At 42.9% G+C, this 19,235-nt stretch overlaps 1 protein-coding gene across 1 annotated transcript in view; it reads left to right on the top strand.

Annotated features, from left to right (window-relative positions):
- The window catches only part of Fras1 (Fraser extracellular matrix complex subunit 1), a 408,507-nt gene that overhangs the window by 177,078 nt on the left and 212,194 nt on the right, over window positions 1-19,235 (top strand). Inside the window, 8 exon segments of the mRNA NM_001415086.2 lie at window positions 1,520-1,603; window positions 3,597-3,698; window positions 3,996-4,187; window positions 8,559-8,648; window positions 11,099-11,134; window positions 12,540-12,687; window positions 14,039-14,182; window positions 15,686-15,820. Coding sequence (NP_001402015.1) covers window positions 1,520-1,603; window positions 3,597-3,698; window positions 3,996-4,187; window positions 8,559-8,648; window positions 11,099-11,134; window positions 12,540-12,687; window positions 14,039-14,182; window positions 15,686-15,820 — 931 coding nt within the window.

Here is a 19,235-nt window from a genome sequence, read left to right as displayed (position 1 = left end):
ACATGTGCACATACTTATGCACGCACACACACACACACAGGATAATAAGTCTTGACAGAAGACTTAACACTGCGTCTGCCTACTCGGGACAAGAACAAGCACGGCTTCATTCATTTAGCTGTTCACTATAGTAAAGTTACAGGGCAGTGTGATGATGCATGTGTCTACTTCACTTTGTCAACTGAAATTTCTTTGAGGAATTCTGAAGTCAAGAAAGGCTCAGTTCTTTCAGTGCCTATCCAGTTTTCACATATTCTGTTGAACATCAATGGCCATAATACTCTATGTATTAAATAAGAAAACAATCTCCATGAAACAAAACAAACAAACAAACAAACAAACAACCAAAACAGCTGCTGTTTTGGTTCCAGTGGTTTAGGCATTTGCAACAAGCCTATCAGATAGTAGTATAGAAACGTGAATAGCAATGCATACCTGTGCCAAATGATTATGGAGGTGCATTACTGACACTTTCTATGAAACGTTGATAGCATAGAACTCCTGTCCCGTCCATCTCAGGTATCCTGGCTTTCTTATTCTTGCAGAAGGAAAACCAGAGTAACTATGAGAGTAAAACATGTTTCTCCTTCTCATAAGAGAAAGTAGGGTGGCTGTTTTGGAAGGTTCTGACTTCTATGTAGTAACTACCATTTCTCTTAGTCAAGGCAACTTAGTTGGTTTTCTCCTTCTCTCCCTTCTAAATGATCCTCCCTCCAGATATTGAAGAGGGCTATGGGATAGATGGGAAGCTGACGCTGTGTCATCTAGGAAGATACTGTTGCTATGACAACAGAGATGCGGACCTGACTTTTCTGGGGTACTGGTTGTAGTGGTAGAGATGAAGACGAAGAGAAAAGGCAATTGTAGGAAAATCCAGATGTAGGATCTCTGACACATTTCTCCACAGTGCCTGTTCTCAGATCTCTAAAAGATGACTGACTCTTGCTTGTGTTAAGGATGTCTCTAACATGTATATAAACATGGCTTAAATCAAAATACAGATGCATAGTGCAACAGCTGACCTAGGAAGGGGAAACCTTTGCCTTCGAGTTTAAATGTGAGTCAGGAGAAGTACACATATTCTTAATTGTTCATATGATTAGGGCTTTGGAGTTTTATTTCAATCATTTAACATGAGCAGTCAGCCATATAACCTTAGGCAAGTTACAAACCTGTCTATTGTTAGTACTCTCATTAAAGGCAAGAATAAGGCCACCTACCTCAGAGAGTCATGGACAGGACACAGGATATGCTTGGTGAACACATGTATTGTTTTATTTTTATAGTTACCGGTCTTTGATGGTTTTAGTAGAAGGCAAGACATGCATCCACTTTCTAAGGTTCACACCAACCTTGGGGAGACTGCTCCTTACCAGAGCCCTCCCTGGCTTACATAAATGAATGCTCAATGGCAGGATTTGCTGTCCTGCATGTGGCTCAGATGACTGTGAGTTAGATTTTCCTACTGATGTGGATTAATAATTTCATTTGATGGATTGTCCCCTCTCTGGGTGTCAAGGATGAAATCGTCGTCCGGGTCCCTGGAAAATGCTGCTCTCAGTGCTCCTCGCGGTCCTGCTCGACAGCTGGCCAAGTGTACGAGGTAACTGCCGCCTGCTGCACGTGGGTGTCCTGATACACGTTCTTCACACTTCTATCCCATGCCTCCCAACCACGGAACCCCCAACCCTCACATGGGACCCGTTGCCAGGATTAGTAACTCAGTACACAAATGGCTTTTTTTTTTCCTCTTCAGTACATGAAAAGCCTTTATGAAAAAAATTAAGCTGAAAGGGATTATAAATACGAAAGAATGTGCTGGCACGCCAAACCTAGTTCACAAACCTTGGGAAAACTTACCGTTCACACGCACACTGGGGAGGAGGGGGAAATGATTGCTCACTGACTGTTTATGCTGAGTTTCAAGGATCAGGGGATGGCTGGTCCTTTTATTGGGTTTTATGCACTGATATTTGGGGACAGCTTCGCCCTATACACTGGGAAGAAACACAGGGATGGCAGAGTAGACAGCTCAGGTCATTGAGAAACTGACAGTGGAGAAAGCTGTAAACTGAGTGATACTATTGAAACAGTCACACAACCATGCCTACACTGTGACAGGTATAAAATGAATGGGACCTCAGCAAATTGAGTGAATGAATAAATGCTCTGTCCTGGGGGGTGTTCAAGTTATATGTGTGTGTGTGTGTGTGTGTGTGTGTGTGTGTGTATAATATATATGTAATATATGATATAACTATATATTATATATGATATAATGATATATCATATATGAGCTATAACAATGTCATATATATGATACACATGTACTTATATATCATATATGGTATATATGATACATATATAGAGCTACATATCATATATATGATATAAACAACAGTCATATCATTCTGAAGCAGAAAACATATGCAAAATAAACCCAGCTTATTTTCACTCTTACTCACCACTCTAAGAAATTGGGATGATGGCAGTCAGCGGGGACTCTGGGATCAGAGTCTCACTAATTCTAGGTGGTTGCCTTAAAATCCAAATGAAATAACTAGTTGGAAAAGAATCTTTCAGTTAAGATTTGTGTGTGTGTGTGTGTGTGTGTGTGTGTGTGTGTGTGTTTCTGTATGTGAACCTTTATGTGTCTGTCTGAATGCACTATGTGCATATCCGATGTTTTTGAAGCCCTGAAGAGCAATGGATCCCTGGAACTGGAGTTACAAGTAGCTGTGATCTCCTATTTGAATGCTGGGACCCAAACCCAGGTCTTCCACGAGAGCAGTCAGTGCTCTGAATCACTGAGACATTTCTCCACCAGTGTGAAACACTTGTCTGTGCTGTATACGTCCCGTTTGGCACAGTGGTCTCATTTGATATTTTTATTGGACAGATTTGTAGTAGGTTGCCTTTTCCCTTCAAGAGGTAGGCTGTGAAAATGTTTGAATCTGTTTGGTTGCAAGTACCAGAAAAGCCCCAGTAAAAGTAACCAAAATGATAATATTTGTTTGAGAAAACGAGATGCCGCCATAGGGAGGGATCTGTAGGAGAGATCAGTTCAGGTCTGGGTGTTACCTTCACATTGGGGGTTTGCCTTAACTGTGTCTCCCTGATGTCTGGTGGATGACTTTTTATTGCCAGAAAGCCCACGTTCACGTATGCATTGCTGCTGGCTGGTGAAAGAAAGACTTGGTTGGAGAGTAATTTCTCTGACCTCCAATATTTGAGTAAACCTGGGAAAATTCCTATACCCTAGGTGCCAGAGAAGCTCCTGGCGAAAAGACCTAAAGAATGTCCACAAAGGAATCAACCAATAGGGTCTTCCAGTTCACCTCAGCAATCCCAGGTGGTCTCAATGCTTGATATAGGGACTATCATCAGATTACATCCATGTAATCCAGATGCAAATATATTTGAAAATTCATTATCTTTTTCTTTTAGAGGCTGTTTTTGCATAAGTAACTTTGCTTCTCAGAAATATGTTCAGTGCTGCGGCATGGGAAAATGTAATGGGAAAGTATGCGTCTGAGCTCTGTTTGATGCGTGCGGCATTTGATGTGATGCCCTCTTTCTTCCTCTCTTTCTCTCAGCATGGCGAACAGTGGAAAGAAGATGCCTGCACCCTGTGTATGTGTGACCAGGGACAGGTCAGGTGCCACAAACAGGCCTGCCCGCCACTGAGATGTGCAAAGGTATTTGAAAGCACGTGATTCACTCTTCTAAGCTTGATTCGTTTACGAAATGCATTTTAGTCTCTCGTGTCCTTTGATAGAATCCAAAGCTTCAGAGAACGTGGAAGGAATATTGTATAAAGATACAAAGGGCCTGCCTCCCAGCGGGTGAGCTGAGGTGGAGAACTGCCTCCCCCTCGGCCGGGAGTGGTTGCGTTACACATGGCCAGTGTACTGTGTCTCTCCACCACTTGTTGACTGTGATGCTCCCATTGTCTCCTAGGACTGCCCTTCCCTCACCATTCTCTGTTTTTCCAGGGTCAGAGCAAAGCCCGGCATCACGGGCAGTGCTGTGAGGAATGTGTGTCTCCTGTCAGAAGTTGCTCATCCGGTGGGGTCCTGCGGTACCAGGATGAAATGTGGAAGGGCTCGGCCTGTGAGTTCTGCGTGTGTGACCAGGGCCAAGTGACCTGCCAGACAGGAGAGTGTGCCAAGGTGGCCTGTGCCCCGGTAAGAAGTAAAGGCATTTGCACTTGCCTTGTGGCAGCTCCTCCCAGCAGATGGTGGATGCTCCCTCCTTCCTGGCAGCAGAGAGAAGGACAGGCGGATCGCTCACATTTCCAGGGGTCTCTTAGCACGGAGATGCAGGGATAGGAAGTGAATGTCACTGTCTGTTCAGACTAGCTTGGAACACTCCCCAGAGCCTTTAGCTATCACTGCATCTGTTCAGATTAGAAGGACTCAGCCAGACGCATAAAGGGAAGGACAGAATGGAGGGCATTAGCCTATCATGTGCAGCTGGCCCTCGTTGGTAGTGGACTGGCCTGTTTGCTCTGGCCTTGCAGCGGTGGTCTGCAGGTGTGTCTGGGGCCTGCCTGGCTCTTTCTGCAATCACACTGGCTGCATCTAGTAGAAAAGACACCTGTGAGCCCTCCTGTGAACTGGGAAAGTAACACACACACACACACACACACACACACACACACACACACACACACACACACACACACACACACACACACACACACACAGAGCAAGGGGGACCTCATAGACAATTCACTCTGCTGGCCTCTGTGAATTTCTGCTATCTGCAGAATTTCTAGCTGTATATTTTAGGGAAATTACTCCCCCCCCCCTTTGAACTTAATTTCGACCCATGACTTTAAAAAGAATTGCTTTAAAAGTTTTCTCCTCCTCTGGCCACTCCCATCCGCCTCTCCAGTTTCCCTCAGGGTTTTGAACTTGAGGATACAGAGACTCTACGGAGATCTAAGGCATAGGGGTCAGCAGAGGCTTTTTCCTTTCTGGTTTCTCTCTGCCACTTCCAGCACTGAGCCCCAAGGGTAGCAAGCTTTCAGACAAGACTGTCATTCATAGCATTGATATTTTTCGTTTAGCCTCCCACATCTAGGTCTTGGCAGAGTTGACACATACTTACACAGAGACGGTCTTGCCTTCCCTTAGATTTTTTTCACCACCCCCATGCCTTTCAATTTTTTTTCTTTCTTCTTACGTGAGGGGAGTCAGAATGCTTGGAAAGAGATGACAAGAAATTCAATGAGGGCCTGCCTTTTCCTTCTCTTGCTGTCTGGGGCGGAGCTTCCTTGCCTCCATATCTGATGATGTTGGGTTATACTCCAAGGTTTAACTTGTTGAATATCCAAGGTTTGTGAAAAATAACGTGAGGTGGTCCTGGCCGGCTGGGCTTCTCAACCACCTACTCTCAGCCTCCCTTGAGGAAAGTCGCATAACCTACTGTCCCCTCTGGTAGCATCCTTCTATGTGTCTACTGGCCCACTTGATGCAGAGTATCATCTAACCCTGGTGGTATTAGCTAGGCTCTCTGTGTGTACTTGAGAGGAGTGGCTGCTGGAGTTGAGAGTGCCGTGCTCCCTAAGCGGTTTTCCGATGCTCCATTAGCCTATCATGCTCTCCACCGTTGCCTCTAAGGATTGAGGTTCTGGAGACCAGGGTCTGTTTCTGCAGATGTTTAATTTCTTCTAGAGTGTCTCCACACATTCCAATTTTGTGTCATTTAGTAGATCTGAGCTGGAATTACTGCCAGTAGTGAAATTTTAACCAAAATGGGATCTTAAGGAGAAAAATAAAATACTCTTCACCTTTTTTTAGATAACACAATTCTGCTTTGGTTAATGACCTTGTTAAAGCCTGGTTATCCCAATAGCTTCTTAATTTCTGCTTTGCTTGTGTCGCTGGTGATAAAACAATGGAAAAGCATACCATGATCTTGGGAGTTCCTGGGATTTGTGGGAAGCCAGAAATGATTGTCCATGGAGGTCCCCAGGAGCACCAAGGATTATGGAAATAGGAATTAAATGCCTTCAGAGCTCCTGAGGGGAAGGCCTGTGTGGGAGCTGGGAAGTGCACTGCTGGGGCTCCCAGTCAGTTCCACCCTGCTCTTAGAGCATCTCTTGAAACTTTCAAGGCTATTTGACTCCTAATCTTGGAGACCAAGGGTGTATTAGGTATTAGTGCCATGCATCTACACAAAACTATAGAGATCTCAGTTTCTACTGGTGACAAAAATCACACATGTGCCCCACTGCCATTATTGAATCAGCACCAATGTTCTGGATTGCCTTGAAATCAATGTGCAGGGTGGTTTTTTTTGTTTGTTTGTTTTGTTTTGTTTTGTTTTGTTTTGTTTTTTGTTTGTTTGTTTGTTTGTTTGTTTTTTAGGAGAAAATGGTGTGATCTTTGTCTTTGATGTATTCAATAAAATCCCTCAACACTGAGACATAAAATGACCAGTGGTAGAATAGCACAATATGAATGATTTCATATTTCCGGGTGTTATAATGTCTTTGACCATAAATTCAGATGAAGTTGTCACATTATTTCTTTCCTCTTAAATGGCCCTAATATTTACTCCTGAGATGTACTGTGCTGGGAGGAATGGCCTGTAGCACTGAAGAGGGATGACTGCTTACCGGGAGGATAACTACCTCTAAAGAGGCCATCCTGTGCTATGGGCATTCAATTGACTTCCAGAGTCATTGTTCCCTGGGGGTTCGGTTAGCCCTAAGGTTATTAAGTTGGATATTAAATAGGTTCAGCAGAGAAGGTGCAGCACATGTTTGATATTGAGAACGCACTGAAGAATGGAATGAATGAGTTTGTTTCACAATTTAGTTCTATTCAAAGCCAAAGTCCAATGCTAGTTGGCGTGTTCCCCGCAGCAATAAGCTGAAGTGTTTGGGGACAGCCAGGCTTCTATAAATAGTAAAGCTGTTTAGACCTCCTTACCTCACCCAAGCTGAATCCTAGCTCCCTGGGAACAGGGCTTCTCAGTATTTGCTGCTCTGTGTGAAGGCTCAGAACAGCCACCCTCCCCTCTCTGTGGGCTGTGGGAGCTCTCCAGCAACCCTCTGCCATGCCTTCTCTATTTAATAGAAGCACACGCTCTGTCTTGCTTCGAAATATTGTTTTAAGCAACTTAGATTACACACATATAAACCCCTTTTATATGCTTTGAAAGCAAATTTCAATCTGATTCTCAGTGATGCCTTCACTGCGTCTGATTCTTTGTTTCTGCAAAACAATTTATATGTAAATACGCCTGATCCCTGTAGCACCCACGGCTGTTGGTCGGCCTCTGACTGGTGTGAATTTTGATGGACAGCAATCCATGTGGCTTCCTTTTTTTGAAATAACTTTTAGGGACTGTCCAGTGTTATAGTCCTGCCTACAGTTTTGTGTTTGTTTTAGAAACGTGTGTTCTTCTTCACTGAAAAGGAAACGTATATTCCATTTAGAAGATCTTGAAGACTCTAGAAGAGAGCCTAAAAATCCATTCTTAATGCTACCACCCAAAGACAAGAAATGCTTTTTACAAACTATTTTCTTTGATATAGAGTTTTAAACATAAACTATCATTGTTTAATATGTATTTAATTTTAGAGCGCTGTTTCCATTTAATATGGTTCCTATACTTTGAAATATAATATAGAGTCCCCATGTTGGATATTAAATATTTAAAGAAACATATTGTTCACCAGAAACTAAATGAGTCTTTAGAAAGTAGATAGTGCTTTGAAGAGCACTCTGCACCCTGCAAGTATCATATATCATTGTTTATATAAAGAAAATTGCAAGCAGAATTTGTGATTTAGTAGTATATTCCCTATAATGTGGGAGCTACAGTGGAATTTAAACTTTCTAATCTATGGAGAATTATTTAGATATTTTTTGAACACCCAGCATTCATTATTTTGAAATAAAAATTAAGTTGAAATTATCAAAACGGAAAGACTCTGTAGGCAAACATCTGTCTTCAAAATGTGGCAGTTCTCTTCTTCCTCCTATAATTAAAAAGGAAGTTAGCGGCAAGTTGGCTAACACTGAGAGTTTCCGAATGGTGAACAAAAATTACTTTTCTGCATAAAAGGATTCCTCTGACTTGATATTCAAATACTAGCTTGATTTGCATGCTATTGTTGCCACTAAGGTTGCAGGTTCTGACTGTACAAATCTGAGATAGTGTGAGCCTTTCCTGTCACTTGTCTTTGCTGTACTATGACATTGCCATGACTACGGTTTCTAGTCATGGGTAGGTAGGTAATTATGGGGTGGCGAGAGCAGAGCGCGTGCACGCATCATCAGAATATGAGAGGAAAAGCACTTGGAGAATACACCGGAATTATGAGGAGACATCCCAGAGGGAGCCAGCTAGGGTGGGTGTTGGGTATGGCTGTGGGTGGAGATGGATTGTGGGGGTGGGGTGCACACATAAGCAATGGGTTGAAGCCTAGAGTGTGTGGAGCTTCTCATTCCAGTCAGGAACCCAGCTGCTTCTCAGTTTAGCACTGCTACCTGGAGATGTTAATTTGATGTGTACCACTGCAACTCTTATCCTTACAGGGTGAAGAATTAGTTCACTTAGAGGGAAAATGCTGCCCAGAATGCATTTCGAGGAATGATTATTGTGTTTATGAAGAGAAGGCAGAGATTGTGAGTATCACGTTAATAACAAAACACTATTAAAATTAATAGATCAAAATTAACCTAATAAGGAGATCTTTATTACCCTTTTTTAGACCCATTCATTTTTTTTTTTTTTGAGCTGAGGACCGAACCCAGGGCCTTGCGCTTGTAGGCAAGTGCTCTACCACTGAGCTAAATCCCCAACCCCCATTTTTTTTTCTAGCAAACTATTATTCTTGCACAAGAATGGGCTATGGCTGGAGTTAGGCAGACAGAAAGCTTCAAGTAGAGCCTGCTACTGGTTGAAGACATTGATAGTGTGAGAAAGCAGATAGACAAGACACAGACCAATACACACACACACACACACACACACACACACACACACACACACACACGGTGTGCTGATGAACACTTGTGTCATTGAGCTGTAGTGGAGGTTTCTTCTTGATAAGATGATTGGTAAGTCTTTCATGCAGGAAATCTAATCAGAGTTGGGTGGAAGTGAGGGAACCGTGACTATCTGGGGATAGACCTGGAAGAGAGACCACAAAAACAAAGGCACTGAGGCAGGTGCTTATGTGACACGTTCAGGAAATTACAAGAGTGGCAGAGGCTGGAACAAAGGGAAGAGGAGGGTGAGTAGTAGTCTAGGAGCCAGGTTCTTTACTTCTGGTGGACGGGAAGTGCCAGGGAGCTGAGGGCCCGGCAGCCATAATTTAACTTAGACAGAATCAAACTGTGGGTCTCCTTAGGAGTTGTTTTAATTGTGTAGGTCAGTGGTTCTCAACGGGTGGGTCGCAATCCCATTGGGGTCAAATATCAGCTATCCTCCAAATCAGATATTTACACTATGATATACAACAGTAGCAAATTTACAGTTATCAAGTAGCAATGAGGAACTGTATTAAAAGCTTGTAACATTAGGAAGGTTAAACCTTGGGTTAAAAAGGAAGTAGTCAATAATGCCCACTCCCTAGAGTCGCTTTACAGATAAGAACAGCAGCATTTGAGGCAAGTAGGATGGTTCAGTGGGTAGAAGTAAACCCACCTTGCAAACCTGACAACCTGAGTTAGGTTCCAGGATCAACTCCCAAATGCCCTCCTCAAATGTGTGCGTAAGTATGTAGATGCTCTCTCTCTCTCTCTCTCTCTCTCTCTCTCTCTCTCTCTCTCTCTCACACACACACACACACACACACACACACACACACACACCGAGGCACATGCATCTGGGGCCAGAAGTAAACCTTGGGTGTCACTCTTCAGAGGACACTGACCTTGGTTTTTGTTTTGTTTTGTTGTTTTGTTTTGAGAAAAGGTTTCTCATTGGTCTGAAGTTCACCAAATGAATATGTTGGCTGGCCAGTGAGCTCCAGGAATCTGCTTGTCTCTGTACAAAGTGCTAGGACTACAAGTGCATGCTATACCCTGCTTTTTAAATGTGGGAACTGGGGCTCCAGCTCAAGGCTTTGTACTTATTCGGGAAACACTTTGCCAACCGAACTCTCTCTCTCCAGCCCTGCTCTAGTTTTAAAGCCCATACTTCTCATGGGATTTTGGGATGTTGACAGATTTATCATGTTCTTTAACCTATGATCATTGATCATAAGTACTGTAGCTTCGCTGACCAATCGGAATAGGGTTATAACAATTGAGAGTCTGTGTTGTGACTGGTCTCAATCTAAGCTAACAGGACTCAATCACCTCTGTCAACCTGCCAGAGCTTCTGTCTATTCTAAGAGAGTGATTTAAGTCAACAAGGCAGGCTATCATTTTGAATCCCTCCTATGCTGAGATCTTGAACAAGGTCCCTACTTATTTAGTTCAGATGAAAACAGTACTTTCCTTCTGGGCATTAAGATGATAGATGCAAAACTCTTGGGACAGCCAGTGGCATATCTGTAGTTAAAAACATTGATAATTTTAGAATGTTGTTATCACTTGTCTCATGGTGATATTTTAGTCATCTTCATTGTCTTAAGAATTTAGAAAATTAATGCGTCCCTATAATTGTTGAATTTGGATCCATTTAATAATATTAGTTCATCCATCTCCTTCCCCCCCCCCCCTCTCTCTCTCTCTCTCTCTCTCTCTCTCGGAAGTTAAACCAAACGGAACTAAGGAAAACCAAATGTTAGAAATAAGTACGGATCTCCATGGCAGTCTGGTACCACAAAAATTCAAGAGTTTCACTTAAAAGTTTAGATTCTTTGTCCTCGAATTCCATGTATATTGAGGGGAATTGAACCCATGTGCTTGAGCACAAAGCAAGAATAAAAACTCCAAAATGCCTTCATCCTCGATCGGTATGATTTCCTAGTGTTTGATGCAGACAGATTTTATTTTTAATTCATAAGAAGTTAATAAACTTGCACAGAGCTTGGTGGGAATGGATATCTCCTAATGGGAAAATAAACAGATCCGCCTAATGTTGTTTTTAGTGCTATCATAAATACATTTCTTCTTCTTTTCAGATGTCTTCAAATTCGAGTGAAATTAAGCATGTTCCAGTAAGTATAGATTTTAATTTGTGCATGGCTCCTTACAGAGTTGTTTTAAATAATGATTTGCATGAACTTGCCAGGGGGGACTTGGTGACTTAGCATTTTCATAGTTATATTTGATGGCACTAGGGTTGGAAACTAAGGGTGTTGGGAAAATGGAGACATCTATGCACTAGACTTGGCCTCATTTTTCTTTCCTTGTTCTCTGTAATTGATAGTTACATTTCACTAACCATGGGCACCTACAGGTCTCCTTTACGTTCCTCCTGATGATTTTTTTCCCAGCTTAGACAATTCAGATTGATCTCTGAGGAAACTTGGTATACAGTAAATTATTGTAGGAATCACTTCTTGGGATGGCGAAGGGATCATTCCCCAAGGAACTGAGTGTCCCTTCTCCCGTGTTTTAGTTCTGCAGTCTTGTCTTAAAGACAACAAGGTTATCATTTTTAAGTGTTCATGAATGAGCATATAGGAACCCAGGCTGAATAACATCTCCCCCTTCTCACGACTGTGCCTCCCTGCCCTCCCTGTTTTCTCGAAGTTTCCTATTCACTTTGAAAAGTACTTCATCAAGCTGTTAGCAGTATTTCACATTAGTTAGCTCAGCGAGCATTTTATCAGACTTTTATTTTAAAGCGTACTACTCCCGTTTTCTCATTTTTTCCCCTCTCTGATAAATCCAGTGCGGCCTATGAAGGGACCTTTGTCTCATTCTGATTTCCAGGGTCAAGTGGATTGCTAAGGAAATTGCTTCTAGAATCAGTATAGATCCTCTGTCAAGCTATTCATTCATATTACCATAATTCAGTTGGCCAGAAGGAATATTTTAAGGAGTGAAATCTCATGGTACATCTGTAGTCACAAAAAAAAAAAAAAAAAAAAAAAAGAAAAGAAAAAAAAGAAAAGAAAAGACCTGCGGAAGCTTTAATTTTGAGAAGACAATGCCTTTCTTGTTACTCTGACTGTAACAAGAAAATACAGTGTTTGAACCAAGTGTCTCACTCTTATTATAGAGATTGTGTTTAATGGACCTGCTAACCACTAGGTACAGGAAGTAATGGTAATGCCCCCTGGTGGGTTTTGTTTTGGCTCTGAGGGGTGAAATGTGTTGGGAAACATATTTGAAATTCTTTTTACATATCCTGGTTGCCCAAAGGTACTTCAAAATTTATCTCTTGAGTGTGCTTAAAATCATTCCGTTGATGCTGCACATTAAAAGAAACCAATTAAAAACAAAGATGGGGAAACTATGCTTGCTAAATTCCTGGCTGTCTGAGGGCAGAGTCGGGAGGGTGGGATGCTGATGGCGGGCATCTCCTGGCCCTTGTGGGGGTTTGCTGGTCTACCTCAGAAGTTCCTCTTCTGAGTCTCTGTATCTGTCAGTCACTGTCTCCACTCTTTCCCACAGGAGGGGAAGAAGTGGGAAGAAGGCCCTTGTAAACTGTGTGAATGCCGGGAGGCTCAAGTTACTTGCTATGAGCCATCTTGCCCACCGTGTCCAGTGGCTACCTTAGCCATGGCGGTGAAGGGACAATGCTGTCCCGACTGCACACCAGGTAGGTCCATGTCCCTACTGAGATGATTTTCCTGTCAAGAAAATTCAGAGATACTCTCATTTTTCTTCCAATTATTTTTTGTTGCTCACTTTTGGAGGTTTTTTTTTTTCTTCTTGTTTTTTGACAAATTATTCTTGTTATTTATCTTTGCAGAATTTGTTTGACTACAACCACATAGCTTTGGGCAGGTCATTCGCCCTCTGTATCTTGTTTTCTTAATTATAAAATATTCCTTATTTATCTTGCAAAAAAATTTGTATTTAGTCAAATACCACAATATTAAGGACTCATCATGGCCTGTTGGCCTTCTACTTTTGGAAATATAGGAATAATTCTTTTTTTTTTAAAGGTGAACTGTGAAACAGATGGCTTCTTTTGCAGTTCTCAAATGAGGCTTTAAAGTTTCAAGACTCATTAATTTCTTCCAAAAGAAAATTTTATCTACTTGTTTTGTAGTTGTGCCTTCAAATCACCTGGGCCTGAATTAGTTCCGGTTAGTGGTTACTGGCAGGCTCTGCAACTGCCCAGCTCCACTCCAATTTTCCTCTCACGCAGGCTTTCTCAGAGACAAGTGGCATTTCGTCCATTTGTATTTCCTAATTAATTGTTTCCATCGGCAAGCTCCAGTTTCCCACAGAAGCATCTGCTTTCCCCTGTCACCCTTGTTGTGGCTAATCGGAGTTCCACTGAAGAACTGTGTCAAGGGAAACACAATGGGACTTTATATTTAATTATGGTACCTTTGCCAAAGTGGCTCTCCGGGCTTCACAGAACAAATGTTTAGCATGCTATGCGTGAGGTATTAAAAATATCAGGCCCTTGAAAACTTTAAAACCTGAAAACAGCCCCATGGTGACTGTTACCTCTGAGATGAGGGATAATCCTGATTAGAGTGTGAATGATAGTCAAAATTTTGAAGAAAAAGAAATAAAAAGAAAAACGATGTTATTGGTTAAAGATATGACCAGCTTTTAAAAGTTATAGCCTATATCTCTGACCTCCCTGTGCATGGCAGGCTTCAGAAGAGTTTCTCTGATACCATGGATGACTGACTCTGCTTAAGCCCCATAGCAAAGAGGAAATTATACCTCTTTCTCGAGTCAGCGCCGCAGGCAGAGGGTTGAGGGTCCTTCACATCTCTTATTGGAGACGGGGAGAGCCAATGATAACAGATGACGATATTTTAGACTTGGGGAGTCTCGAGTCAATCTGTGTTGTTTCTATATGGAGCCACTTTGCACACAACCTTTATTATCCTTGGTCCTTCTTATTCCCTGTAATGTCTGTATCCTGGGGTCTCTTCAGGAGGCTGTGGGCTTTACTGAGTTCGCTTCTCTGTTCTTGGTTTTAGTTCACTGCCACCCAGACTGCTTGACCTGCTCTCACTCTCCAGAGCATTGTGACCTCTGCCAGGATCCCACGAAGCTGCTGCAGAATGGGCGATGTGTGCCTAGCTGTGGTCTGGGCTTTTACCAAGCAGGCAGCCTTTGTTTAGGTATGGTAAGCCAGAGGTACAGTTGCTTAGAGCTAAAGAGACTAGCGACGTGATTTATGGTAGCTGAGCCCAAGCATTGTTATGGAAGGGACCACAACGGGAGGAATATACATCCAGAAGCCGCTCCAAGTCATTAGGTGTCTTAGCATCTTCACCTCAGATCTCTTTCTTCTGACCTTTTATAGATGCTCCAGTATTTCCTGGAAGGTGGGAGGTCAAAGCTTTATGTCTTTCATTTTGAAGACTTAAAAGACAGGAACATCACGGTGCTCACTGTCATTTACTGAAATGCTCAGTTAATCCAGAGCAGAAACTTAGAATTGATAGAACTCTCCAAGATCGTTTTCCAGAACTTTCCAGTTCTCCATCCAAGGAACCGATGGTCTAGACAAATTCCTTGTCTCGTGCCATGTTGCACGGACAATTGCTAATGGAGCGTATTATTTACAAGCTATGAGGGCTTCTAGAATGAGTTCAGATGCAGTTCAGGAATTTTGTACATCTGAGGAGATCTTACCTAGGAAAGCTTGGCTTGGTTGGGGCCAGATGCCACCGCCACCCTTATCTCTGATTTGTGAAGTTACCAACCTGTTTACAAGTGTATAGGTTTATGCTCTGGCTGTGAATATTTAACTTCCTGTCCCCTCAGAAGGTCAGGGCGAGGATGAAGCATTGTTAAATGCTTTGTATAGCATCTAGGCCACAGATGAGTCTTATTAAGGCTTAATTCCTTTCGTTGATATTATTCTCATTATTTTCTCTTTCTTGATGTAAAGTCTTCATTCTTTTTGAATGTTGGTGAGGGGATATTCTCAGAAAACAAGTTGGATCGGGAAGATATTAAGGACTAGTAGGTAAATAGAGAAAACCAAGACTTTTGAGCCAGACTGCTTGGTTTCAAATGCCAGTGTCTGGTTGTCTGTTTGTCTATCTGGTAGCTTTTGGCAGATTGTTTAATCTCTGGAGCTGGTTTCTCATTTGTAAAAACCATACCTACTTGTCTGAGTTAGGGTTTTACTGCTGTGAACAGACACAGTGACCAAGTCTTATAAAGGACAACATCTATCAGTCTAGTACCATCAAGGCAGGAGCGTGGCAGCCTCCAGTTGCGCACGGTGGAGCAGCACTGAGAATTCAACCTCTTCGTCTGAAGGCTGCTAGCAGAAGCTAGAATGAGAGTCTTATAACCCACACCCACAGTGACACACCCATCCCAACAGGGCCACGCCTTCTAATCCTGCCACTCCCTGGGCCAAGCATATACAAACCATCTCACTACTCTTTAGGGGTGCTGTGCAATTAAAGCATGTATGCTTCTACAGGCATCGCACAGTGCCTGCTATGACCTTCTTAACTCTACAAACAAAGGCTGTGAATTTCTTGCCCTTTTCCCTTCTACTGTTTGTGGAGCTCAGGATTGGGGTCTGTGAGAGTCAGCCTTGGAGTAACCCATTCCAGCTAACCCACCATCTTTTCTCCCCCCACCCCCTTGTCTGTGGCCAGCCTGCCAGCCCCAGTGCTCCACATGCACCAGCAGCCTGGAGTGTTCATCTTGCCTGCCTCCCCTGCTGATGCAGCAGGGACAGTGTGTGTCTACCTGCGGGGATGGTTTCTACCAAGATCACCACTCTTGTGCAGGTAAGCACTAGGTGGGCTGCAGCTGGCGCTATAGAGAAAGACGCCATAGCCCCCATCCTATCATTAACTGGAGCCTCCCAGGAGCTGTGATCAAGTTACTCAAATGGGAGGTATGCTATGGTTTGGCTGTGGCTTGTCCCCTGCCTTAATTAAGGCTCTATATTTATGTAATAAAACACCATGACTGGAGGCAACCTGGGGAAGGGAGGGTTCATTTCATCCTGCACATTGACCTCACAGTCACAGGAAGTCATCCTAAACGTTGACTTCATGGTCACAGGAAGTCATCCCACACATTGACCTCACAGTCCACCGTCATAGGAGGTCTGGAAGCAGTAGCAGAAGTCAATGCTGTGCAGGGATGCTGAGGCCACTTGTTTCACAGCCTCTTCTGTGTGTGGCTGACTCCTTTAAGATTTAGTCCAGATTCCTAATATTGTAAGGGCTTCCAGAGGGAAGAGTTAGTGTCACTGTTGTTTCATTTGTTTATGCTTTACCAATTTTGGAATAGTGACTGGAATCGTAAGTGTAGGTTAAAATGTATGAAGATTTTGACGTTGTTGAATTTGGGTTACTTACTCATTTATTTTTGAGACAAGATCTCACTATTTAGCCCTGGCCGGCCTGGCCTCATGATTTCAATCTTCCTGCCTTAGCCTCCTGGACAGTCCTTGATGGGCCAGTGCTTTGTAAATATCCCAGCCATAAAAGATGGGGAAAGAAAACAAAGCAGAAACCAAAAATTATGACATCTAGTGTTTACAAATTACCATTTTCTGTTGACCTTAGAACAGGCTCAAAGTGGGCAGGGTAAACACCTTAGCAAGTCTTGAATGACTGGGCAATTTAGGGCAATGGGTGAAATTTCAATTTGATGAAATGACTTAATGTATTTCTTTTCTTTCTTCTGTTACATCAAAGAGACCTCCTGCTAGCACTTCTATGACACATTTCCCCTAGAAGAAAGTTAATTTCCCTCAGCTTACATTCCTCCCTCTGTACCACCACTCCTCCAAATAAGCAAACACACACACACAAACACAGATGCATACTCATTCACCCATACACATACACACAGTCAAACACAGATACACATGCATACACACACACACATACGCACACACACATACAAACACAGATATACATTCACACACACACATACGCACACACACACACACAAACACAGATATACATTCACACACACATGCACACACACACACCACACACACACACACATGCACACATACACCACACACATACATGCACACACACATGCACAAACACACACACACACACACACACACACACACACACCCTCCCTCCTTTTGGCCATTTTCCCATCTCTCTGCTGAGTGTTTTAATTGGTGGCGCTAATACTGGTTTAGGGCATTTTGAGGTGGGTAATGTTTCACTTGATTACCGGTTTACATAACTGCCTGCTTCACATTCCATCCACAAACCCTCGTGCAAACGCCCATAGTAGACAGTTGCTGGGAAAATTTGTTCGTACTCCCTCCAGGGAATTAAACCAATTTGCTTTAGTTCAGGCTGGTTGCATTTTTATGCATAAAATAAGGAAGAGGGGAAAAGAAAAAAACCCAGAGCAAGAGGAAAGAAAGAAGGAGAGGGTGTGATCTTAAAAACTAAAGGTAGATTTGTGATCAGTTTCATGTTCTATGATCAGTTTTTGTGTTCCAACGTGGCACTGAGACTACACAAGTCATCTTCACAAATAAGCTTTCTCAGCATTGGGCTGGCGCTCTCTCTCTCTCTCTCTCTCTCTCTCTCTCTCTCTTTCTCTCTCTGTCTCTCTCTCTCCTGCAATATTTATGCTTGTACCATTAATGTTGGCTTTTCACCATTGACCTTGGATGTCTATCATCCAGTCCGTGTTCTTCCACCATGTGCTAAACTTTTTAAAAGAAGCCTTCCATTTTATAGCGGCGAGCCTTCCTGGATTGATTTCTCTTGGCAGTCATTTATGGTATGACTGGGATAATTCCTCACTTTATTGACCCATCAAAACCGAAGAAAGTGAGCATTCCGCCAAGGAAACTAATTAACACAAATCTCCCTATTAATATTCATGCTCACTACGTTAGATATAGGAAGAGTAAAAAATAGGGGGCAAAGGCAACTAGCTCATATGCATGACTCTTCACAAAAGACCGTTGCACAGGTAAACGAGACAGTGACAAAAGACCCAGAGTCCTGCCAGCGAAGCTCTTCCTTCATCATTTCCCCTTCCTTGGGAGGTCAGCAATACATAACACTGTGCCTCATACACCTGTGGGCATGGATCGGTGGTATTGTTCTCTTTCCAATTCCATGAAGATAAAATTATGCTGTAATTATGGATGGTAGACTGCTGTACATCTGCAGCCTCAGATTCATTTCCTTGCCTTCTCTGGTTTTGGAGTTTGATGATTCACACACTAAACCAAGGCTCAGCATTACCTGGCTCAGATCGTAAGCTAAATTGAAGACCAGTAGTGTGTTGCTTGTCTCTTTGCCCACCAGGCAGAGCGTTGGAGGAGTCACCCTGTCAGTGCCAATCCTTGATTTTAGTTAAGAGCACTTAGGTTTTTACCATAATCTTTAGGAATCTTTTGCTATCAGCTAGATCTGGCTTAACATCCTCCCATTCCCACTTCCTCCCACTCTTATTGAGTTCGTATACCTCAGGTGTCATGACTGGATCATGCTACTTGCACTGTTTTAATCCATTTCCAGGGACCAAAGGCAATTTCTTAGTCGATTACAGCCTGGTGTCAGGCCTTAGCCACGTGTAGGTACTCTCCCACCACATGGCTAAGGCCTTGCCCCTCCCTTTATTGCCCTGGCTGTCCTGTTTTCTCAGTATCAGGATCACGGTCCTGGCTTTCTTGTAGTCTCACTATCAGCATCATGGCTTCATTGCTCACCTTCGAATTCTGGAAATAAATCTAAGTCTGGATCCTGCCTGAACTCATGAGGACACTCCTGCTTGATTTTCACCTTTCTCTGTTAGGTCACCTCTATTTTACCCTGGTGAGAGACCTTTGACCAATGGATGCACACGCACACACACACACACACACACACACCATAGATGGAGGCCAAAAATACCCTTAAAGAGACCAGCATTACTATCTTAGTTACTTTCTATTGCTCTTGCAAAACACCATGACTAAGGCAATTTATAAAGTATTTAATCAGACTCATGGTTTTAGAGGGTTAGAGTTCATAATAATGGAGCAGAGGCATGGTGGTGAGTGGCTAGAGGAGTAGCTGAGAGCTCACATCTCTGTTCACAAGCAGGAGCCAGAGAAAGCATACTGAGAATGGCTTTTGACACCTCAAACCCAACCTCTAGTGATATACCTCTTCAACAAAGCCACACCTTCTAATCCTTCCCAAACAGTTTCACCCACTT

This window comes from Rattus norvegicus, chromosome 14, assembly GCF_021556685.1.
Source record: "Rattus norvegicus strain SHRSP/BbbUtx chromosome 14, alternate assembly SHRSP_T2T, whole genome shotgun sequence".
NCBI classification, from domain to species: domain Eukaryota; kingdom Metazoa; phylum Chordata; class Mammalia; order Rodentia; family Muridae; genus Rattus; species Rattus norvegicus.
This window is presented reverse-complemented; position numbering and strand designations above follow the sequence as displayed.